This window comes from Vulpes lagopus, chromosome 8 (assembly GCF_018345385.1).
Source record: "Vulpes lagopus strain Blue_001 chromosome 8, ASM1834538v1, whole genome shotgun sequence".
NCBI classification, from domain to species: Eukaryota; Metazoa; Chordata; class Mammalia; order Carnivora; family Canidae; genus Vulpes; species Vulpes lagopus.
In genome coordinates, this window is record NC_054831.1 from 27,592,920 (window position 1) to 27,618,178 (window position 25,259).

Genomic DNA, 25,259 nt, shown 5'->3' on the forward strand with positions numbered 1-25,259 from the left:
AAATGCATGTATGTATATATGTATGTGTATATAGAGGTTTATAAAATATGTATCTATATGTATATGTATTTAAATATAATACTGATTTATATATGATGAATAAATATACATGTATATATTGCTATCTGGTAGAGGAAACTGCTATAAAAACAAGACACGGGGTGCTGGGTGGCTCAGTTGGTTAAGTGTCTGCCTTTAGCTCAGGTCATGATCTCATGGTCCTGGGACTGAGCCTCTGCCTTTGCCTGCTGCTCTCCCTTCTTGTACTCTCTCTGTCAAATAAATAAATAATCTTTAACAAAAACAAACTAGCGAACAAAAAAATGAGAGACATTTGCCAAAGTTTCAAACCTTGGTTTCCCAGTAGCTAGAGAATAGTTTTTGTTTGTGTCACAATGAGCCCTTGAAAGTGGCCCATCACAGCCACAATTCGCTCTTGGATCTCTAAAGAGGTTTCTTGGGGACACAAAAATTATTTTAAGTTGTTTAAAATATTGACCCATGAATATATAAACAACAAAGAAGCTATATTTATTTACTTATTTTTAAAGGTTTATTTACTTGAGAGAGAGGCCAGGGTGGGGGGAGAAGAAGGGGCAGAGAGAGAGAAACTTAAGCAGACTCCACTCTGAGCACAGACCCTAATGCGAGGCTCGATCTCACCACCTTGAGATCATGACCTAAGCTGAAACCAAGAGTCAGAACCTGAACCAAATGCACCATCCAGGGACCCAGAAGCTATATTTCATGATGTGCTGGTGGTTAAGTGGTCAAATCAGGCTGTACACTTAATACCTAATTTTTAGGGAGCTTATAATTAGCAATACACCTACACATGGGTATTCAAAATTGAGAAGAAAAAAGTTACCTTTTTCTATTTTGGCATCTAATTTGAATGAGTATTACAAATAAAATTCTCATGCTGAAATTATATTTTTCCCCAGAAAATCTAGGTACTTTTCCCTTCAATTTAAGTGATTTTTTTGTTTTTAAATCTTACTTTCTCATTTTTCTCAGCTCAGTACAATCCAAATTATTTTTTAAGACTTTATTTCTATGAGAGAGAGAGAGAGAGAATGAGAGAGAGAGAGAGAGAAAGTAGGGGGAGGGGCTGAGGGAGAGGAGAAAGAATTTTAAGCAAACTTCCCGCTGATGGGGAGCTGATGTGGGGCTTGATTTCACAACCCTGAGATCATGACCTGAGCCAAAATCAAGAGTCAGATGCTCAACCAACTGAGGCACCCAGCACCCCGTGTCTTGTTTTTATAGCAGTTTCCTCTACCAGATAGCAATATATACATGTATATGTATATAAGTAATCCTAAATTACTTTTTAAAAAGCCCTTCTGAATAGTATCTCAGTGCTCTTTTGGCTATGCAATCTAAATAAATCTAAAATAAATTGTTATGGCCAGAAATGAGTTGATGGCCTGTTCTTCAAATTCAGATTCCTAGTTTATGTGGTCCAAAAGATTTATTGGTTGATCAAATGACTTCTGGCTTCTTTGGGATCTCAGACTGTGGTCGACTCTAATAATGTTCAAAATATTCGCCCCTCCCTGGAGAATAATTCTTCACTCCAACCCCATGAGGGCAGGCTAGACCATGTGCCTTGCCCTGGTCAATGAGAGGACAAAATGACATGAGGCACTTGGGAGCAGCAGTGTTAAAATCCCACTGGTGCTTCACCATTACCTCTTCCTCTGCACAAAGCCAGCAATGTAGGAGATTGGGCTGCCCTGCAATGAAGATGTGGGGCAGAGCCGGGGCTCAGCCACAGAAAACACATAGTATAAACCGGAGAACTGCATACACTGAGAGCATGGAGTCCTGTTTTCCCTTGGTCCCACTTAGCTTCCGTTGGCTGATGACAGGCATGGAGGAGTGTGCTCTGTTTCCCACACTTTGTTTAGAGAGAAAATAGTATTTTCCAGAAACCCAAGTATTGGGAGCAGCGAGCTCCTTTGCAAATTTTTATATTAGTATTTTGTCATTAAAAGAAAAATTATAACTCAAATTTTCAATTTCTGAATATACTGGAGAAAAAACAAACCAAGTTTTCACTCACAGGACAGGACTGACATATCTTAAGGTGGTTTTGAAATTGGAAAAGTTAAAGACTTTCTGTTCTTCTATTCATGGGTAGCCCCAACACATGCCTCTCTGAGCTCTGTAAGTTGAGTGGGCCTTGCACTTGATTACTGTTAAAATGTGTTAAAAGGCTGAATATTAGAGGTTTGTAGCAACAGGAACATTGATCACAAAAAAATGAAAGATGGACAAAAACAGGTCCAAAATTTTGTTCTCCTTTTCTGAAACCAAGCAGTTATTTTAGGATGGGAAACACATTTTAATGTATCTTTAGTTTTTTTTTTTTTTTTTTAAGGATATACTAAGCTCCTACTTGCATTAATAACATAGGGCTTCTTAAAAACAGCATAATCACATACATGAGATTTCTCAGTTGTTTTTGTAGATGTAGGTTTCCTAAATCTCAAATAGGTTGGTAGCAACAGTATCACTTTAAAACATATTTTCAAATATTTATCTTGAGACAGGAATATTTTTTTAATATTTTATTTATTGATTTGACAAAGAGGGGGAGGGAGACGGAGAGAGGGAGAGAGGGAAAGAGAGAGAGAGAGAGAGAGAGCGCACAAGCAGGCAGAAGGAGAAGCAGGCTCCCTGATAAGCAGGGAGCCCAATGAAGGGCTCAATCCCAGGACCCTGAGCCATCCAGGCACCCCAGGAATAGTACTTTTTTTTTTTTAAGATTTTATTTATTTATTCATGAGAGACACACAGAGAGAGGCAGAGACACAGGCAGAGGGAGAAGCAGGCTCCATGCAGGGAAACCCGACATGGGACTCGATCCCAGGTCTGCAGGATCAGGCCCTGGGCTAAAGGCAGCACTGAACTGCTGAGCCACTGGGGCTGCCCAGGAATAGTTCTTAATTAAAACACTCCTGTCACAGAAAATTACAACCAAAGTAAGATGTCTGAGTTAAAGGGCATTTGATAGGACTAAAAAGTTTAAAGTTTATGTTCTTTACCATAATTAAAAGTGATTATTTGAAAAAAGTGATTAGTTGTTCAAAGATGATGAAAAAAAAAAAAAAAAACCAGGCCATATTGCTATTTCTTACTAACATATGTTAGCACCGAGATCAAGATTCTAGTCACGTCCTTGCCAAAACAGCAGAGGTTTATCTAGACCTCAAGAGTTACAAATTAAGTTTTGGAGAAGGCTTTTGTAAAGCTGTTCTGAATGGTATTTTCATGCTACTCATGTTCTGTCTTCATCTCTAGCATGTATATTCAGTGATATCACTATTCTTACACAAAAATTCTCTGCAAAACTTATTTGCCAAAAAAGCAAATATCCTGTTGTTATTGAGTAGCCTGAGCTCTTTGGTCAATTTTCAAAGAATTCAGTTCAGTTTTTTATGACAGTTTTGTGGAGTTAGGAAACATCCACATCTGGGTGTCAGCAGCATAACTGCATTTTTAACTTAGCATGCTGATTTGGGGTCTGAACTGTAGGATTATCTATCTTCTAATACTTGTGCCATTAAGAAGATATATTCAGCTTACAATAATGGATTTACTTAAAGAAAAAAATGTTAATTTAAAAAGCCCACTTATCTGGAAAACCACTGCTCAATCTCTTTCTTGCCAAGTTGAACCAAGACTAACCAATACCTCTCTAAATGTTATAACAGCTGACTCCTTAAAAAGAAAAAAAAATACAACACAATTTCCTTTTAGTCAATATATTAAATCAAATATAGAACAAAATAAGCTTTAGTAGGTACTTTCTATTATAAATAACAATGGTCCTCAGTTTCTGGTCAAATTCAGTATTTGCATCATTATTGAAGGGCAAAATATGGGCTATTAAATAGGTATATGGATTTCAGTTGACAACCATAGATGGACCATCGGGTGGTATTACACTATATAGACAATTGCATTTTTTTGGTCTTTCAATAAATTATCTCCATGACCAAATTTTTGCAAAATCCAAGGTGCAAAGAATGACATAGTGTAAGATGGTAGTTAAATACACAGATTTATGAGCCTCTAGATTTGGATCCATCTGTTAACTACTTACTCTGTGATGTTTGGCAAGTTATTTAACATCTCTGAGCCTCAGGTGTAAAATAAAGATAATATCAACACCAGTCTCAAGGACTGTTTTAGAATTAAACGAAATAATTCATATACAATGCTTGGCACAGTGCCAACTTCTGATAACAGATGCTATCAATAGATGCTAATTATTAATTTTTAAAGGCTAATTGTTTTAAAATTACATTCTGTAATTGTTCATAATTAACTTTTTCATAGACAAAATGGCAATTTTCCATAGCCATTACCTTTATTACTGAAATCATCAATTAACACAATTTCTGCTAAATATTTCCTCGGAGTCCTTTTAATTACACTGTGGACTGTTCTCATGAGGGTTGACCATCCTTCGTTATGGAAGACGATGACAACACTGGAAGTCAGCAGGTTTTCATCATAATGCCAATACTTGCATCTGCAAAAGGAAAATTTCACCATATATATTTAGAGGTAATCTATAATGCGTGGTTTCAAGCTTACTGTGATTATGTTTTCTGATTGGATTAAATATTATTGACTTAACCAACGTTAAGTGAATGAAATACAACCTTTTATATCTTAACAGAAACACAAAACAAAAGAGAGAAGCTGCTATGAGATGCAGTGACTCATAGAGTCCCTTCCTAACCAACTGGCACTTGCTGTGCAGATAAAGAGAATTAATTTCTGAATATATGCTTCCCAGCTGGGGATGCTTCAGATATTATTTACAGCTATCATGGCTGGGTTGGGTTCTTTCCCCCAGGACTTAGATCTCAGTTTTTCTTTTTTAAAGCTTGACTTTCTAGTGCAAAAGATTTATTTCACTTGCTGTGTACAAACCACTATGTAGCTGTGTTTGAAAGCTGTTCTGTTCTAACGTGGCTAAAACATTCAGAAAAAAAAAAAAATTAAATAGGCTGACCAGTAGCAATGCAGCAGACATGAAAGAATTTAACTATTGAATGAATTTTAAAGGTTCTAGTAATGTTAGTTGATTAGCTAAAGAATACTTAGCTATTTTATACAAAATTATTTGAAACTGTAGTAGGAATAAAGTTGCCAGAAGCCTTTTTCTGAAAGGAAACTCAAAACGAGGCCTGATAAATACTCAAGGAGCCAGGGAAGGTTCAGTGAGTTTCACAAAATATCTACTTTAAAATGTCCTCAGGTATATATGTGTGTGTGTGTGTGTGTGTGTGTGTGTGTGTGTGTATGTATGTGTATTCATGCACATTTATATTTCTGTTTATGTTTCTTAACCCCAAAGCTTTTCTTGAAGTAAATAAGCAAATAATCTTGTTCCCAATATTAAACATAAAGCCATAAAAGCAGTAATTAACATTATCAGCTTGATAATCTATAGCAGCATTTAGAATAATAATCATTAAATAAATAGGGCCTGACCTGATATAGTTGGAAACAGCCTTTTGTCCAGGTGTTTATTTTCCTCTCAAAAATTGTTCTAAATGTCTATGTTCTTAGTGGTTTCTGTAGAAATGCAGACTGAATCTAGTAATCCATTTAAGTCTTATTTCCTATATGTCCATTTTCTCATTAAATGAGTATTAGTTACCTATTTATGCCATGCTCTAGCTTAGGCGCTACAGCTATAGCATTGAAGGGGTCAGCACAGTCTCTGCCCTTAGCAAGCCATGGTCTTACAGGGGAATCAAGACACAAACTAAATATCTATACTTTCCCTGAGTGTGTTAGTGCAAAAACCACGGTGCATATGACAGGTGGACCTCACCTAGCCTCAAGATATGTGGTCAGGGAGGGCTCCAAGAGCCAGTGATTTGAGGGTGAGACTAGAAAGATGATGAAAAAAAAAAAAAAAGAAGTACTGGGCCTCAAGAAGTGGGGAGAGAGCGGGGAGGAAAAGATGAAAGCACAAGAATGATTCATGTGCATATGATGCAGATATTGTAAGAACTTGGAAGATCTATACTTATAATTAATTAAAATGTGAAAAATAAACATAAGTTAAAGAGAAAAAGTTATAAAGAAAGGCATTTGCAGTATAACAAATAACATCATGTACTTATTATGTGCCAGGCACTGTTCTAAATGCTTTACTTTATTAACTTATTTAATCTCTGAACATCACTATGAGGTTCATCCTATTAATGTCCCCATTTTACAGACGAGGGGACTGAGGGTCAAAGAGAAATGATTTGCCTACAGGCAGGCAATAAACCTAGACTATCTTGAATTTATAAGAAATCTTGTTAAACATAAAACAAATGAAAAAATACTAGCTATACCTATGTATCAATGGCTAAGAACTGATCTAAGATCTAAGAATTGATGATGAAGCTGATGATCATTTCCGTACAAGGCACCCATGAAGTATACTGTTATGTGATGGAAGCCCTCTTCCCTGCCCCTGGCAGCCAGGAAATGGCCCCAGTAATGGGGGAAGGAGTGGTGAGGTATGGCTCCCTCTAGTAACAGTTAAACCAAGAGCACTTTCTAGTGTAACCCAAAGTTGAGATGGGCCAAATGCTCTTTCAGAATAACAAGTTAAAAAGTACAGGGACACCTGGGTGGCTCAGTGGTTTAGGGCCTGCTTTCGGCCCAGGGCGTGATCCTGGAGTCCCAGGATTGAGTCCCACACTGGGCTCCCTGAATAAAGCCTGCTTCTCCCTCTGCCTGTGTCTCTGTCTCTCTTTCTCTCTCTGTGTCTCTCATGAATAAACAGATAAAAAATCTTTTAAAAAAATACAGTAGTGGGGGGGAATACATATCTTGAAAGATGTGATGAGTGTTTCTGGAGAGAAACCAGCCCAGGCAGATAGTATAGTATTAGATGGGTAAGAATAATAGTCCCCCCAAACAAACTCTAACCATGATGGAGGCTCAGGCAACCTTTTTCTTTCTCTAACCATTGGTCTTCTAGCAGCAGAACTGGATGGCATGATAGCAATTTTGATTTATAACACACCACAGTTGGTGAAAATATTTAAAACATGGAAGGACGGGGATCCCTCGGTGGCTCAGCGGTTTGGCGCCTGCTGTTGGCTCAGGGCACGATCCTGCAGTCCTGGGATCGAGTCCCGCATCAGGCTCCTTGCATGGAGCCTGCTTCTCCCTCTGCCTGTGTCTCTGCCTCTCTCTCTATGTCTATCATGAATAAATAAAACCTTTAAATAAATAAAGTATTAATTAAAAAAAAAAAAACATGGGAGGACATTTGGGACTTACTGTTTTCTAAGGCAAAGGATGACAGCTTGGGAGGTGCCTAGATGTCTTAGTCAATTAAGCATCTGACTTTTGATTTCGACTCAGGTGGTGATCTCAGGGTTGTAGCATTGAGCCCCACATGGGACTCCGTGCTCAGAGAAGAGTCGGCTTCAGAATCTCTCTCCCTCTCCCTCTACTCCTCCCCCTTCTCGCTTTTGCTCTCTCTCCCTCTCTAAAATAAAATCTTTAAAAAAAAAAAAAAAAAACTTGGGAAAACAAGCAGACAGGGACTTTGAATGGGAGATAAAGGAGCTGAAAACACAGAGGGACTGAAGGGGCGGGGGACAGGGGGAAGGTAGAGTGCACCCAGGGGACAGTGTGCATGGGGGGACATCATCACTGTCCTACGAACTCTGCATGTGCAGACAGTTTAAAGGTCTGAGTACACTTCCTTGCCTTCTTCCACAGGACAGCGGACGAGTGAGCTGGAGTAGAGTGCATTATCTCACCCTTTCATCCCCTCTTACCTATGTACAGTTTGGAAATTACTCCAAAGAGGGACACCTGGGTGGCTCAGTGGTTGAGCGTCTGCCTTTGGCTCCAGGCGTGATCCTGGAGTCCTGGGATTGAGTTCCCACATCAGGCTCCCTGCATGGAGCCTGCTTCTCCCTCTGCCTGTGTTTCTGCCTCTTTCTCTCTCTCTCTCTCTCTCTCTCTCTCTCTGTGTCTCTCATGAATAAATAAATAAAATCTTAAAAAAAAAAAACCCTCCAAAGATGTAAATTGGATTGTGTGCCAGTAACAACACTCAGTGTTTATTTTTCCTGTCTGTCTAAAAAATTACAAAATCAATATACAACATAGAGGTTTATTAAGGTGAAAGTTCCCTCCTTTCCCTCTTTCCATCTACGTCAAATCTCACCTCCTAAGAGAAATCATGATTAATAGTTGGCTATGAATTTTTAAAATACTCTTATACCCACGCAGACACGTGTGTATATATATAGACAACATATATCCAGATTAGTATGTATAAATTCTTCTATGTGAATATGTACAGACTTATCTTATTATCTAATTCTTTTTTCACTACTGCATAATATTCCATAGTATGGCTGGTCCATAATTTACTTAACCATTTCCTTATCAATGGGCATTTCACTGGACTCTAAAAATAACGTTACAATGCTCATCCTTATGCGTATATCTCTATGCCTTTGCGTAGACATCTTTCCTATAAAATGCTCAAGGCTGTGTGCTCCTTAAGGATAGGAGTCTCATCTATTTTGCTTACCATAATAGCTGCTCCATAAATATTTATTGAATTGCTCTGGGGATATTTTTGGAAGATCTCTTGATGTATTCTCTTTTCTCAGTAATGTTCACTGTCCATACTACAACCCTTTTATTTTGAGGCACCCTCAAGAACAAGTTCATATGGTAGGGGAGGAGGGGACACAGAAAGGAGAAGGAAAAGCATTTCTAATGGGGAAGGGTAGAAAATCTACAGGGAACAAGATGGGAATAAAGCAGATGGAGGAAAGGACATGCACCTGGCCTCTAATTCTGAACTTGAGCAACAGGTGTGGCTGTAGCACAGAACAGAAATAATGTTAAGGGGTATTTAGGCAGAGAGGGTTAAAGACAATTCCCTTTCCCACCTCTTCTTTGCAGTCTCCCTTGGCTCTAGGATGGAACCGGAGTACCTAGAATTTCCACATGCTTTCAGGGCGAACAGAGAAGGTAGCTGAGTGTTAAGATCTAGGGGCCTGCCAGGAGTCACCATGGTAAGGGGTAAGATGATACGCAGCAAAGCTACGGGGTAGAAGGCTTAAGCCAAGGACTGGCCCTCAGGGTTCAGAGGATCCACAGTACCAGTGAAAGCCAAAGTAGAGGTGAATCCCCGGAGTGGGGCAGGCATGAGAAGGGACTATCTGTCCCAAGGGCAGCAGAAGTGACCAGAAATCACTGCAGCAGGGGTTCCTTCAGCAGCAAATGAAAAGAGGTCAGCACTCCTGGGAAGACGGGAAGCAGTATAGGTGGGGGGTAACAAGTCCATTACTGCCCACAACACCTCAAGAATGCAAGACCTTTCTATCACCAGGATGCTACAGAAGAAAAAGACCAGACACAATGGAGAAGAAATAGCTCAGAGAGGGAGTTTGAACTTTAGGCTACTTGGACACTGGCCCAAAGGAGACCTTTAAACCAATGCAGATTGGGTCTCCTTAAATGACTAGCTTTCGTTGGCCACCATCAGCCTGAATGTAGGCTCGCAAGAAAGTTTAGCTCTTGGGAAGGTTCTCTGATTTTCCATTGTTACCTGAAGCCATTGGGTGAAACATACAGAAACAGAACTCATAATATACAAAAGCCTTAGCATTGAAAGAAGGACCCATGGTATTGAGGTAAAACCCCCTATTTTGCATCATTTCTCTCACTTTACTAGTGTAGAATTTATAAGTTCTAATGAGGAAGGCCAGCTGAAACAAGATTGCCACATTTAAATGGATGGGTTTTATTACAGACTTCTGACTAATTTCTGCTCTCTGGCACTTCATTTTCCAAGAGAGCTTATAAATCCTCTAGTGTCAAGGACAAATCAAGGTCACAAATATTCACATTCAGATTACAGGTTTGCAATGATTAAAGCTAGTTTAATAGCTTTAATAAAGCTCTAGGTATTCTTAGTCATTTAACAGTATTTTCATGGTGGCTATTTGGGCCAGGTGCTGGGCATTAGAAGAAAGGATGGGAATAAAAATTCTCACGGTGATTTTTCCATAATTTACAGAAGTAGATTTCAAAACCAAAAATGAAATGCATGTGTAAAATTTACTTGTATTCTCTCTGTACCAGCTATGTTTTTAAGATCTGTAGCTTGATATATGGTCTCTTGTATTTAGATTTTATCAATAAATAATATCTAATTCAGCAGACTATGAAAAACATAACGTTTTTAGGCTGTAAACCCCTGCAATCCATATATATGGTCACTAATCTATGGCAGTGTGTGTACATGCATACACACACTTTTTTTGGCATAGGAAACAAATCCTCAATTTGGGGAATACTTTTTTTTTAAACTATCTACTTTTACTTTTAAATAAATTAGAACCTTTCCTGTCTCCATCTAAAACCTTTTTTGCTCATTCCCATGATAGAAGTAGAAAATTGCTTATGATTTACATGAAACAGCGCTGACACCCAATGGCTGAATAAATTAGTAATGTAGTATATAAAATTTAACTCAGCATTCAGAAACCAATATACATTTTCAATGAAAGAATTATCACTGTTAAGCCAAATCACTCAAGCTCAACAGACTGGGAGGAGTGGATTTTACCCAAGTATTTAGGTTCTATGCACTCTGCTTGGAATGACACGAAATAAGCTCCTTGAGAACATACTATGGTAGACTTTATTCCTTACAGTTCATTACACATACTGAAATAAAGAACTTAGGCATCAAAGAAATTAATAAATTATATTTCCTGATCACCATTCTCTGGATATGGCTCCTTTCTGTCAACGTCTTTCCCAGAAGAGCTTGCTATAATCCAGACGTAGACTTGTCAACATAAAGGTGCAATATTACAACCCTTAATTTGGATACAATTCCTTTACAATTGAAAATTATATTTGCACTGGGTATATGTTCTACAACCATATCATACTGTTAGTTCACAAACCCCAACAACTTTTCTCCCCTAATTAAGGGGAGAAGCCGTTAAGCCAACTGTTTTCCATTCTGTGTTTCTGCAGTTGAACTCAACATAAAATACCTTGTTTACACTTAACTGCATTTTACATTTATGGGTTGGGTGCGTGCTCCAGCAGGTTCTGCTCTCTTTGATGATTTTTGTCAATTGGTCTATATAACCATCTCTCTTCATTTTCTATGTTGAAAATTGGATTAGTAGAATTTCTATCTCTGTATCTAATGTTTGGATGAATCTAATATGAATGAATATGAGAAGATGAAATATAGTGCTTGAAAGCTATGTGTAATCCTTGAGAGGCTGCTATCACTCCACTCATCAAATTCATCTAACTGCACTATCAGACTACATTTCTTTACCTAGTTCCACAGGGATCTGAAAACTTTACTCAGATCTGGCTAAATCAATATGAATTAGGTATCCCACAGTCTCCTGGTCCACTAGTGTAAACTCATTTTTTTTTAGATACAATTACTATTTAGACTCCTTTTCATAGACCCAAGCTGGTACCTAGTGAAGGTTACTTTTTTAAGTATGCATACGTGATTTCTCCTAGGATCTTAACAGAAGTACATCAGTGTCAAGTTTCCAAAATCAAAATTTCTCTCTCCTCTTTGATAAACGTAAGGCAATACTTTTCCACCTCCAGCTTTCTACAATCTCTCTTCTTCTTCACAATACCTCTGTATTATTGATAGCACTTCCTCTCAAACTTATCTGCTAAGTTCCTCAGTACCTATAAGAGGCTATAAGAGGCTTTATTTGTTTACAGATTTATTTATTTAGAGACAGTGAACATACGAGTGAGGGGAGGGGCAGAGGGAGAGGCAGAGAAAATCTCAAGCTGACTCCCTGCTGAGCGCAGAGTCCAACATGGGGCTTGATCCCATGACCCCTGAGATCATGACTCGAGGCAAAATCAAGAGTTGGACGCTTAACCAAATGAGCCACCTAGGTGACTCATAAAAGGCTTTAAAAACCTCAACAATTTAACGTATTCAGGTGCTTCCTTTCCCATGCTCATTATATTTGGAATTTAATTCCCTCTTTAGCGTGGTGTTATCAAACTTTCAATATGGAGATCACTCCTGCATCTAAGAAAGAAACAAAAGAGTATGCACACGTCTATTTTTTCTCATGTAAAACCACATAATATGCCCTGATAATCTGCCTACTCTGCTTTTTAAGAAATTTTACTCCAAACAGATTTTTTAAATGATTTTTCCTTGGTTATCTTTGGCAGACACCATTGGGGATACATGCCTGGAATGTCACCTGCTTTTCTGAAAGCTGCCCATCACTCACAATGCCCAGGTGCATTTCTCTAAGAGTCTCCCTCAATAATAGTCAGAGTAGAAGTCATCCTGGCTAGCTGGATGGCCTAGCAGTGAACACTTGCTCAAGCTGGCCCAAAGGCCCCCTACCTGAACTCTGAGCTCCTGAGATTCTAGTTGATTTCCATTAAACTCTTGAATGATCTTGTGAGGCAAGGGCTGGGCAGCTACTTTCATGGATAAACAGAGAGAGAAAGAAGTAGAAATGAGAGTCTATAAACCACAGAAAGAACATACGACTTTTCATTTCCTGGTTCAGTCAAGTATACTTCCTGACCTTAGGTTCCTGAAGATACTCCTATATCTTTTCAATTAATTGCTTGCGACCTCACAACTTCCACCCTTTTTTTTTTTTTTTTTTTAGTTTAAGCTAGTTGAGTAGTAGTGTTCCTGGCAAATAATCCATGTTTAACATGCGACTCTTAACATCTGGTAAACTTTAGTTCATTATGTATATGTCTCCAACAGAATTTAACTTAGAGATTTTTATTATCATTTAATCAATCTATCTCTTAAAATTTGAGATTAACAAAGATGATCTTCAATGATCACTGCTGAAGTTTACAGAAAGATGAACCAGAGGTGGCCTTACCAGAGGCTAGTATTATTTGGTACGTCCTAAAAATAATTTTTATAAATGTACAAAATTGAGCTTAAGAGAATTATACATGATAACCAAATAGAAGGCTGGTATGTTAAATTGATGTGAAAAAAAAAAAAAACCACAAGTTTTCATGTAGCCTAGTAATCACTACAAAATTTGCCTACAAATTCTTTTTTTTTTTTTTAAAGATTTTATTTATTTATTCATGAGAGACACAGAAAAAGAGAGGCAAAGACATAGGCAGAGGGAGAAGCAGGCTCTATGCAGGGAGCCCAATGTGGGACTCGATCCTGGGACCCCCGAATCACGACCTGAGCTGAAGGCGGATGCTTAACTGCTGAGCCACCCAAGACGTCCCAACAAATTCTAATTACAATAGGAATGTTGCTTGGTGAGCATGGAATCTTGACAGTCTTACCAGTTGTGAAAACTCATTCATCTTCATCCACAAAAGGGTTGATTGAACAGAGTAAATTCAAGCTGGCTGACTCGGGTCCCCTCTCCCATGGATAGCTGGGGGTACAATGATCAGAGAGTTCCTTTGGCTCTATTCTTATCCCCATGTAGACTATTTCCTTCTTGACAATATATTCTTTTACTAGGCACAATAAAAGGAAGCTTTTTTTTAAATTTAATTATTTTATTAAAATTCTACCTCTCGATGTCTTTAAGAGTTTATATTCCTTTCCTTGATTATTAGAAGCTCTAAGATGATCTAGTTCTTCTTCATTCTTATCAATTCCTCTTATTGGTCAGTCTTCCCTTGAAGGTCAAAATTCAGTCTATAATAATAGAACTCATTCTTCCTTAACCATCTACAAGGTGAAAATGTCAGTATAGCTAATTATTAGAAGTTCTGCTGTTAGCCAGAAGACAATTTTCATGTATTACATTAATACTCAATATATATTGGTTAAGTTGACCTCAGAAACTTTTTTAGGAATACACCTCAATTTTGTACTCTATCAAAGAATACCAGGCATTCTCTTCATTAATGAGTTAAATATCAATGAAAAAGAGAATAACCTTTAGTTTCTGCTGTTGTGGTTAAATGTCAAAATCATTTAGTTGGGTGTACAGGAGTGTTTCAAGTATATCACCTTTTGGGATTAAACGGGGGAACTGAAAACAGCTTTGTCATGCTTGTTTCAGAGTGTAGTGTATGGTGCCATAGTTGGAAGGCGGGATACCAGAAAGGGTTTGAAAGAAGGGAAAATGGGTTGCTTTAGCTCATACCCATACTCTCTGTCAGGTCCACCCTCCCCATCAGTTTGATCTAAATAAAAAACACATGCTTGCTGTGTGTGCCAGGCTCTAGGACAGGTGCCCCCCAGTTCTACCCAAGTAGCTGCGTTTAAACTTTTCCTGGGCCAGATTTCATTTTCCAGGGCAGAGCGGAGGTGTATGGGTTTATTTCATGTCCAAAAAATTCATGTATTAGAGGAAAGGGGGGAAATTCTTGGCTGAGCATAATAACTAGGACCAGAAACACTTTAGCTCATCACAGCAGATTCCTAAAGAAGCAGCCACAAAAAGAGCTAGTACATACCACTGCTTTATGTAGTTTATGTAACAAAGAGCAGGGCCATTGTCTATCAGCCCAGAGCACTTGTGGCCTCCTGAAACCCAGGGCTAACTGAAAAGCATGTATCTGTATTTGTTTCCATTCTCTCTAATCTTCTGTGAGGGAACCAGTTTCCTGCTCCTGCCCCCTCCCAGTTAGTGGGAGACAACTGTCTAGTCATCAGCCATGACAGCTCACCCACCCATGATCTTCAAAACACAGCCACAGTACGGTTAGATTCCACAGCTCCAAAACACCAGAGGCTTCCTAAAGCTTACAACACTTTTGGGTCCCTCAGCTTGGGGTCTCTGTAGCAACCTTAGATAACGTGCATGAGTCTGGGACAGGAATCTTCGAGTCTGGCTTGACAGAAGACCTCTGTCTCAGCCATCCCACTGATGCTCCTTCTCATGGTGTGTGTGTGTCCTGACAAACCAACCAGCGAAGGGCACTTTCTCCATTTTGAGATACTCTGAGAAGTAACATAGGAGAGAATCTCACAGTTGACAGGTATCAAGAGTGGTCACACAGGGTGACTTATGTCCCTCTGGTGAAGACACTACTGGCATCAAGGAGCTCAGGCCATGGATTTAGAGAGCACTGCCTAAGTGAGCAGCAGTGGAAAGCCCCTCACCTCAGTGAATCACAGAGAAGGAACTTGAATAACCCCTGAAGAACCCAAAACGATTCTTTCCCAAACATGTATTCAACAGCCCCAGCTGGCTCCCGGAACTAGGTGGGAAGAATCTGAAGAAGCTAAAATTCTAGCAGAACGGACAGTATGTGAGCCAAATAGTGTCTTTGCTCTTAGTTACTGTGATCTCATTTTACCCCAGACTGGGGAAAGGCAGTTGTAACAGCTCTTAGAGTTTCCAAAGCACTTCCTCACGCATTAACTTCTCTGGGTTGCACAGGAGCCTTCTGGGGTCTCTAGGACAGGCATTAGTATTATCCACTTTCTACATCAGGGGACTGAGGCTCCATTAGGTTATATGATTTGCTCAATGTCACACTCAGTAATGGAGGCGAGGTTTAAAAATGAACTCTTTCTCTTAAACCAAAGGTTTACTAAGAATTATATAATATACCCCTCAAAAAAAAAAAAAAAAAGGAAAATGAATTCCTTACTTTCACTCAATCCTACATGGCCACTAACAGAATGACTGCACACAGCTCTGTGGATTTCTCTGCCTGAATTTAAGGGTTGAGAATACTAAATAATACATCAGGGCAAACTAAGAATGCTGAACTGTGATTGTTTAAATGTCTTCAAATTTATGTTTTTGTTTTTTTTTAAAAAGGAAAACATCCTTGGACAGATGTGCCCACTTAATGATCTGAAATGTCAAACCATAATTTAAGAAAAAACCTGGCAGGGAATCTATGACTGGACATATGTTCATGTGCATTTCTTCAAAACTCCCTGGGAAGGGAAAATGAACATTTCACAGTGTGAACCATATGTTTATAGCTATATTGGACTCTCATTTCAAATATGAGCTTACGTGCCATATTCGGATGTTACAGAGGCACCAGCTCATCCAATAGCACTATATTTGAGCTGAAACAACGACCACTAACAGAAGTAAGGATCAAGTAAGGTGCCATGGTGTGGATAATGACACTAACAGCATGAACACAGATCTGCACCTATTAATTTATGCTGCATCTTATTCCACAAAGGACTTTGGGCAACTTACAAACACGCAGAGAATGCAACGATATTATGAAAATTAAAGATAAGAGGGGGAGAAGATGGATAAAGAAAGAATGAGGACAAAAAAGGAGGAATTGAGAATGAGGTGTTAAGAGTACATACCAGTGGGCCCAAGGTCTCTCTTGGGCACAATTCTGAGATATTGTTCACAAATAATACACTACAAATACCACTACCCTGGGTTAGGCAACATGGTAGCTTTGGGTGCCCTCTAGCCCCTACTTATTAGTGGGGAGGCCATAATTTGGCTTGCATTTCCTAGCAGGGAAACCCAGTCTGATCTGTGTGTTTAGCAAACCAGTTGTTTCGGAGAAGTATAATAATCTTAGTGTGAGGACCAGATGGGACTTTTTTTTTTTTCTAGAGGTCCTCCTTATGGCAAATGCAGCAGTGAGTTTCACTGGGCTGTTATTCATGAAGGCTGTCAATGGAGACCAATGGCATTACACCAAAACACAAGTTAGTAAAAACAGTTGTGCAGAGACAAACTTGGTAATTTAAGTTCAACACAGATTTGAAAATCACACTTTGCAAACATTCTTTAAAATGTTTATTGAGTCATCTCCTATTCCATGTTTCATCACTCAGTAAGTGAGTGTGTGTGTGCCTTCTCAATGTACTCTCATTACAAGAAGGAAATCACATCTACCATATGGAGGACTCATATTTCTAAGAGCAAATTTTGATGCTGTTAATGACGAAAGGGGTATAAGCTTACAATGATAGCATGGTAACTTTAGGTTGGAGTTAGTAAATAACTTCCCAACAAAGAAGTGTGAGATATCAATAGAGGCTGTGTAATATTTACTTATGGAAGTCTTTTTTTTTTTTTTTAGATTTTATTTATTTATTCATGAGAGATAGAGAGAGAGAGACAGAGACATAGGCAGAGGGAAAAGTAGGCTCTTCACAGGGAGACCGATGAAGGACTTGATCCCAGGACCCTGGGATCACAACCTTAGCCAAAGGCAGACACGCTCAACCAATGAGCCACCAGGTGCCCCTACTTCTGTAGTTAAACACTGACTGATGCTAATGCTCCTATAGCAAAATGAGGAGCTGCTCTAGATCATTTTTTAAAGACTCCCAATTATTAAAATATGATCACAGATTTGGAAAATAGTACATAATGTACAGCAGTTAATATTTATTGATTCACAGAGCAGACAATTTCTGGGGCTAATAAGAATATATTAACTGTTTAGTAATTCATCTTGTTTAAGGTATTAGGAAGCCAGGTTGTTCATTTAGCATGTAATATAATTGACACATATGAGACGTTTAATAAATACGGTGGTGAAGAAATCTGGTAATACTATTTCAAGAAATCATTAAAGCAGTCTACCTCTTTTCCTGCATTAACTGAATTACCTTTACCTCTCTCTTACCTCTTTGCTTCCTTGTAACTCTCCAGAAAATCAAATCCTCTGTTAGGAGGCTAAGGAGTCCCCAAAAGTGAGTTGAAGTTAGTTATCAAAAAGTTTATGGCTCGGGGATCCCTGGGTGGCGCAGCGGTTTGGCACCTGCCTTTGGCCCAGGGCGCAATCCTGGAGACCCAGGATCGAATCCCACGTCGGGCTCCCGGTGCATGGAGCCTGCTTCTCCCTCTGCCTGTGTCTCTGCCTCTCTCTCTCTCTCTCTGGGTGTGTGTGTGTGACTATCATAAATAAATAAAAATTTTAAAAAAAAGTTTATGGCTCAAAGATGAGATGGAATTTATAAGGTAAGAACTGAAAGGATATGCTAACTCCCCCTCTGAAGAAGGCAGAGGACAGGAAATCTCAAACCATAATTTTGGAAAACATTTTGGTTCATTAAAATTGGGCAGGAAACCCAAGAACACATGTCAGCTCTAGAAGTGACGTACAGGCAGTTGTCATCTGGAGACAGTAGATGATCAATGTGTTACCTTCTCTCCTCAGAGCCCCTGTGTTTCTAGTAGGTCTAGAGACAGGTCATATACAAGGGAAACCAACTATCAAAACAAAAGAAAACCAAAGAGCAAAACAAATCTGTTCTCTGTGAGGTGGAGGTTTGGCAGAGCGGTGTAGACCAAGGATACAGTAGACAGTGGAGGGGAAGTTCCAGAGTAAAAAAAAAAAACTAGTAAAAGGAAATAGTTATTAATCCTTTCAACTAGTGATTCCACTAAGAAATCTGTTCTACTGAAGCAATCAACAGTGGACACGATGATTGGGCCACAAGCTTGTTCATCGCAGCATCGTTTATAATAGTGAGAAATTGGAAACCCAGTGACCTCAAATGAAGCACTGGGGAAATAAATTCTGGGCATCCATGTAGTGGAATATCTTCATTAAAAACAAAACAAAACAGAATTTCAACCTGGCAGTAGGTGATTCTTATTTTTTTCATTTTCTTATCAACATACGCTTTCCTCTTTTGAAACCTTTAAAATTGCTACTTCAGACAACTACAAGTGAAAAGAACATTACCAGGCGGCTTTGGTAAGCAGCAACCCCTGGGGAAGGGGTCTATCCTAACTCTTTTCTTATTAAAGCTATCACATGAAGGCTTTCCCTGGAGCTAGAGCCTTTACCTTAGTAACGGAATTAGACCAAACCTTGGCATCAGCTTTGTAGACGGCTTGGCTGGAATGCATCTAAGAAGTGAGGGCACATTTTTAAAGAACATTACTATTTACACTCATCTGCTTTTTGGTTCAGTAACAGGATAATTGAGGGATTCGCAAATCATACTTACGGTGCTTCTGCATTTCATTTCTGCCAGTCTCTTCCTTCCTGATACTAGCTGGTTACTCTACTTTTTTTTTTTTTTTAACTTAATTTTTAAAAAAAATTATTATATTTGTTGGACAGAGAGAGAGAGAGAGGGCGAAAGCGAGCACAAACAGGGGGAGGGGGAGGCAGAGGGAGAAGCTGACTCCCCACTGAGCAGGGAGCCTGATGTGGGACTCAATCCCAGGACCCTGGGATCATGACCTGAGCTGAAGGCAGATGCTTAACAGACTGAGCCACCTGGTTACTCTACTTAATTCCACCTGATTATAAAGCCCTCCAGAAAGTTGCCATGGATGGATCAAAAGCACCCTCAGAACAGAGCTGCCGAGAAGACTACTGTTGCTCAGAGGGCTAGAGCAGCGAGAAGAAAAGACAAACGTGCTGAAGTGGGAAAAGAAAACACAAAGATATAAGAGCTCTGTTGGAAGAAATCTTTTATGAGGGCCAGCTGCCAACTTTTGGAAGTTCATAAATCCAAGCAGGAAAACCAGAGCTTCTGAGTTCCAATTTCGTATTTCAGATATCACTAAGCAAGTAGGCTTAATTATCACCATTTCAGAAATAAAGGATTTCATACGGTGGAAAAATTATACCTCTTTACAATCTACCAAAAGACTTAGAAAGCCTCGATGTTCTGAAGCAATTCAGGAATGTCCAATTATGTTTTTCAAGAGTGAAAAGGTCTGACTTTTAAATTCCTTTACAGGGAGCAATGAGTGGACATCACTCCAGAGTAATCTAAAGAACCGTACTGATTTAATACTCTGACTTTTTAGTTCCTCTGCTCTCCGAGGGCCCTTCTGATCCGCCCTGCCATTTGCGGCCAGTTTGCTTGTGTCAGAGTGCTGCCTGTCATGCTGATCTTTTATATGAAAGCCTTCATGAAAGAAAGGAATTGTCTTCTGCAGCTTCTTCATTACCCTAGACACTGGAAGGCAGGACATCATTTCCCCCTAAAATTTGTATTCACAAAACACTTGTTACCAAAATAAAAAGCTTTTTTTTTTTTCAAGTGGATAAACTCAGTACCACACAGGAGCAATTTAATTGAATCTCTTTGTACCTAAAATCTTATTTTATGAAGCTGATAGCAATCTCTGACAGCTTTATTCTGGGGAACAACAGACAACTAACTGTAAGGGTTACTGTCACAATTTAAAGGGGGAAAAAAAGCACTCTTCTATTTACCTCCAAATTATTCCCATCTTAATTTTTAAAAATTTCTCTATGAAATCATCCATATGCTTTCCCACTGGCACTCAGCAGCTCTGAACCTCTGCAACCTGTTAAAACTAGTGCCTACACTTCAAAGCACATTTTATATGTTCGGGTTCTAGAAGTATATACACATTTGTATTGTCTTGCTCTTTTATTCACAGGACTTTTGTAAATAACTTTCCCATAATCAGCCGTGGGATGAGGTCTCTCTAGTTTTACTGGGCCCCAGGAGTATGTAAACTCTCCCAAGCGTCACGCCTGCAACTTCTGATCCTCAAAAGCCACATTTCTTCTCCTGCCATTATTACAATTGGAATTCATGGCCGAGAGAATTCATGGAATTCTCTGTTTCTCTGAGACCAAGACTAAAGTAACAGGTGTGATATCCTTTTATTTATGTGCTACCTGGAAATAATTTGAATCACTTCTCTTGAAGAGGGACGATAAAATCTAAAATTAGTAAGTATTGCTGATAAAAGCCTAGACTAGTTATAGGAAATTAAACAGATTCAATACAGGATCTAACCAGTAGGGTAAGGTAATGCACTTGGGGCCTGAGAGCAAGATCCTATCAAGTTAAATGGTCATTGGTACCTCTGAAATTCAGGTTAGGTGTGCTAATCAACAGAGACTACTTCATCACTGAATCTAATAAATATTCCAAACATTGCAGAAAACCTCCTGTGTTTCATTGCCCATGCCACAGCCAGCAGCAGCCTCTGTTGAGCACATTCTGGCATGATTCCTAATTCCTTCCCAAGACCATTTTAGTAGTAAGATATAGTAATGGAGGTGGGAGGGAGGTAGGGGTGGAAAGGAGAAAAGAATGATTAATTATGGAGGTATATTTATAATAACTAGGCCAGTTTATTTCCATTCTTTGAAAAGAAAAACTTAATATTCTACACTTTTTGGTCTTGATATTTCTAAAAGTCATTATCGTATTTTCTTTTTTTGGCATTACAAGGTAAAAAATTACAAGGTAAAAAAGACTCAGTTTATTAGAATTACCATTTTCAGTGTTCCTGAAATTTGCATTTACCATAATGGGGTAGTGGGCACTATATTCATTAACTATATACTAAATACACCTGTGATTGGGACGCCTGGGTGGCTTAGCAGTTGGGCGTCTGCTTTGGCTCAGGGTGTGATCCCGGAGTCCCGGGATCGAGTCCCACACTGGGCTCCCTACACGGAGCTTGCTTCTCCCTCTGCCTGTGTCTCTGCCTCTCTCTCTGTGTCTCTCATGAATAAATAAATAAAATCTTAAAAATATGTATTTCTGTAATTAACCTGAGCACCATATTCAAATATACAAAAATGCAGTGGGTCCTTATAAATCCTGGAGCCTGTATTTGTTAACCTGTGCACTCCCTAAAATTTGTTTGTAACCCCAAAATCAATACTGGGGACACTGTTACAGTTATTTGTGAACATGTGCAAAGCAGCAAAAAAACCCACAAAAAACAAAAATGTGAATTGCGACTGGAGCTGCCCACATGCAGACACAAGAGGATACTCTACTTTCCTGTTTCTGACAATTGTAAATAGGGTCCTTTTCATAGTCTATTTAGGGTCACCTTCTCCTCAGTTTTGTGCTTTTCGTTGGTGATTTCACTGTTTGAAATGGTTCCCAAGCCTAGTGCTGTCTAGCGTTCCTAAGTGTGAGAAGGCAGTGCTGTGCCTTCTGGAGACACGTGTGTCAGACTGGCTTTCTTCAGGCATGAGTCCCGGTGCAGCTGGCTATGAGTTCAATGTTCAGATTCAACAATACATGTTAAATAGGAAAAAAGGAAACCTAATCTTTCTGTCAATTGCTGCTGCTCAAAAGGCAGGTCAAATGCTGATCAGCTGGTCCAGGTTCAAGGGGTTGGGAGCCTTGTGTCAGGCACACGGCCATGGGTCAGGAGGAACCAGAGACCATCCTCACTTCAAGACTCATGTCCACTCAGGCCCCAACAACCTCTGGTGCCTTCCCTGCCCAGGTCCCTCACTCTTTCTGCAGAAACTACCTTGGTCTGATCTTTCTTCTACCAGTGGCCTGTGCAATATTTATTGGTCTGTCAATTTCTCCCCTGTCCCCTCTCCCAAAGGAATAAATCATGTTTAATAATAAAAAAAAATACATGCTAAATTCTTAGAAACACACATATATCAAGGCTATGTATTGGTCATCTAATGAAATGTTGTGACCAGAGGCTTGTATTACAGGACGATTACAGGAAGAATCTAACCTTGTGTCTCCCCTAGGAGCAATGCTTCTGTATTTCTAACCCCATGTTCCCAGTGATCTTATAGAACACAACTACCTTGATAACAAGGATCAACTGCACAGCAAAATACACATGGACAGAAATTCAATTTCACCAATAAGGACAGCTACAAAAAAGTCATCTATAAAGTTTGTCACTCCTCTGCACTGCCTAATATAAAGGGGAAGCATGACAGGTGAATGAATTTCTGTTTTACAGGTAAATGCTGTTGGTTGCATTGTAACTCTAACTTGCAAAGATTTAAGAGATAGAGACATTCTCTCAATTAAATGTATGCTTTGAAAACAATTATTATTATGCCAGAGAACAGGACTTTAACCAGCAGGGTCATAAAAAGTCAAGGTAAGTATGGAACATTCTGTAAATCATTCAGGGATACCTTATATAAAACATGTGCTCTGAAGATTACAGGAAGGTGCAAAAAGGAGAGAAACAGGACAGAGACAGAGTGAGAGAGAGGTCTTTACCATGAACTTGGTAGTAACCTAACCAAGAGCCAGCCACTCAGAAGGGAGTCTGCTGCACAGAGAAACCTACCCTCTAAAAGACAGTGTGATCTCTTGCTTAAATGACAGTCTAACACTAAAAAGAGATGCTTAGAGTTAAAAGAAAAGCAGGGTTAAATTAGAAAACATTTATATTTTTAGAAATGACGAACGTGTTCATTATTATGAAATATTTGCATACTAAACCCCACAGCCAGGACGCCTGGGTGGCTCAGCGGTTGAGCATCTGCCTTTGGCTCAGGGCATGATCCTAGGGTCCTGGGATCGAGTCCCACATCGGGTGCAGGCAGCCTGCTTCTCCCTCTGCCTGTGTCTCTGCCTCTCTCTGTGGTCTCTCATGATTAAATAAATTTTTTAAAAAATCTTAAAAAAAAAAAAAAACCACCTAAACCCCACAGCCCTGATTCATCTTCATATTTTCTTCACTTCTCTTACTGATGCCAATTACACGTTTGATCACCCCGTACTTTTGAGCAAGTGGTTCTTTACTGTGTGCTGACATTAAGGACCCCCTTATGTTTTCTGACTTCAGGACTATTCCTCCTAAGTAGCAGAATGTGGGGGATGAAAGACAAAGATGAGGCTAAATACCACACCCCTAGTATGAGGAGAGACCTATATAGGAGAAAGAGCTTCTGTAGGTTTCTCTATGCCACACCAGGGACAAGGGTGTCTTCCAATCACTGGGACCTCCAACCAGCAGGGCTCTCATTACCTACCATGTTATATGCCTTTATGTTCTTCATCACATTTCATCATCACAGTAACTTTATGGGCCAAATATTTCCCCCACATTTGTTAGAAGAGGCAAGCAAGGATCTCTAAATATTAGTTATCATCCTTTGCTTTTTCAACTGTGTATGGGATCCCCAAGAGGTACCTCATGTACACTCATGAACTCAGTACTCTCAGGTACCTGTAGTACCCCTTTTTTCCCTCTAGCTCAGGAACCCTGCAACAAAGGGGCCTCAGCAAGCCGGCCCCACTGCTGCACCTGCTATAAGACAGGGTTATGTTGAAGGCACTTGCCAATCTGTGCTAAGGCATGGTTTTCTATTGCTGCAGAACTCACTGGATGGTCATCTACTACCAACTTTGATGTACCTTTAAGTAGGAAAATTTGTTGTCCCAGAGTTCTGCAGACATTCTAGTGAGAAGTTCTTTCATAGCATCTCCTTGGTACTTGGGTATGGATGAGTTCAGGGGCCTGGCAGGGAGCATGATCTAACTTGACAGGCACTGTACAAATGTGCCCATTCCTTTAACGCTGATCCTCTGCTCTGGGACCACACTCAGGGGTCTTTCTGCACAATCCTTATGATGGCTTCTTCTAACTTAGAGTAGCAGAGACCTTTGCTGCAAATAGTTGGGATTTTAAATGCTTACATTTAAAGAGAATCACTCTGATAACATATTCTTTTTTGTTTCTAAGAAAAAAAAAATGTTCTTACTATAAAAATGTCTCAAACTTAGAATGGCTATTCTGATAAACAGACTTTCCTGATCTTTTACCTGGTGTGGTAAAATATCCCAGAGGCTTGGATTACACCTCCTGGCAGCCACATCATCCTGGGTAGTTGTTTACTTTTTGGACTTCGGATTTCTTAGCCACAAAATGAGGAAACTATCAGGGACCTCTCTGGCTCCAATTAGCTCTAAAATTTTGAGTCTATGAAACACTTCATACATTATGAGCAAGGTTTTTGAAGTGTCCAAGCCATGCTCTTTAAAAATTGCCATGTGGCTCTGCAAGTGCAGTCTTTGGCACCTGGTTTCCATCCGTTGTGATCAGCGGTTTACCGGGGCCAACTGAGGCATGAGAGGAAAGCAGAGAACCAGCTGTAGGATGGCAATGGACAGACGAGGCGAAACCGTGGATGGGAGTGTGTGAGAACTCAAGGTAACCCGTTTGCTTGGGAGGAGTAGGAGAATATGGGCATCACTACCACCATAAACAGCACATCCTTGCTGCCTCGTTGGTGCTAGCAGGGTGCTAAGCATGCCACGAGCCTTAGGTCACACAGGAAAGGCTGGTGAGGCCGAAGCATAAGGTACAGAAGACAGTGTGGGGAGTGATGAGCTTACAGAACAAGTTTTTTATGTTCTCGATAGCATGTATGTATGTATATAAATGGATGGGGAGAAAGAATTTGACAAATATTCAAACAGTAGCTGCCTCTGAGATGGGAGAACAGAGACTTTGACTTCTTGGTTAATGTGCCAAAATGGGTTTCCTCCACTCCCTGGAGCTGACACATACAATGGT

At 39.6% G+C, this 25,259-nt stretch overlaps 1 protein-coding gene across 2 annotated transcripts in view; it reads right to left on the reverse strand.

The window, feature by feature from the left end:
- GALNT7 (polypeptide N-acetylgalactosaminyltransferase 7) overlaps positions 1 to 25,259 on the reverse strand; it is a 137,938-nt gene that overhangs the window by 24,218 nt on the left and 88,461 nt on the right. For both annotated transcript variants that reach the window (XM_041767000.1, XM_041767001.1), the window contains exon 3: positions 4,380 to 4,546. In XM_041767000.1, coding sequence (XP_041622934.1) covers positions 4,380 to 4,546 — 167 coding nt within the window. The remainder of the gene's footprint in view (positions 1 to 4,379; positions 4,547 to 25,259) is intronic.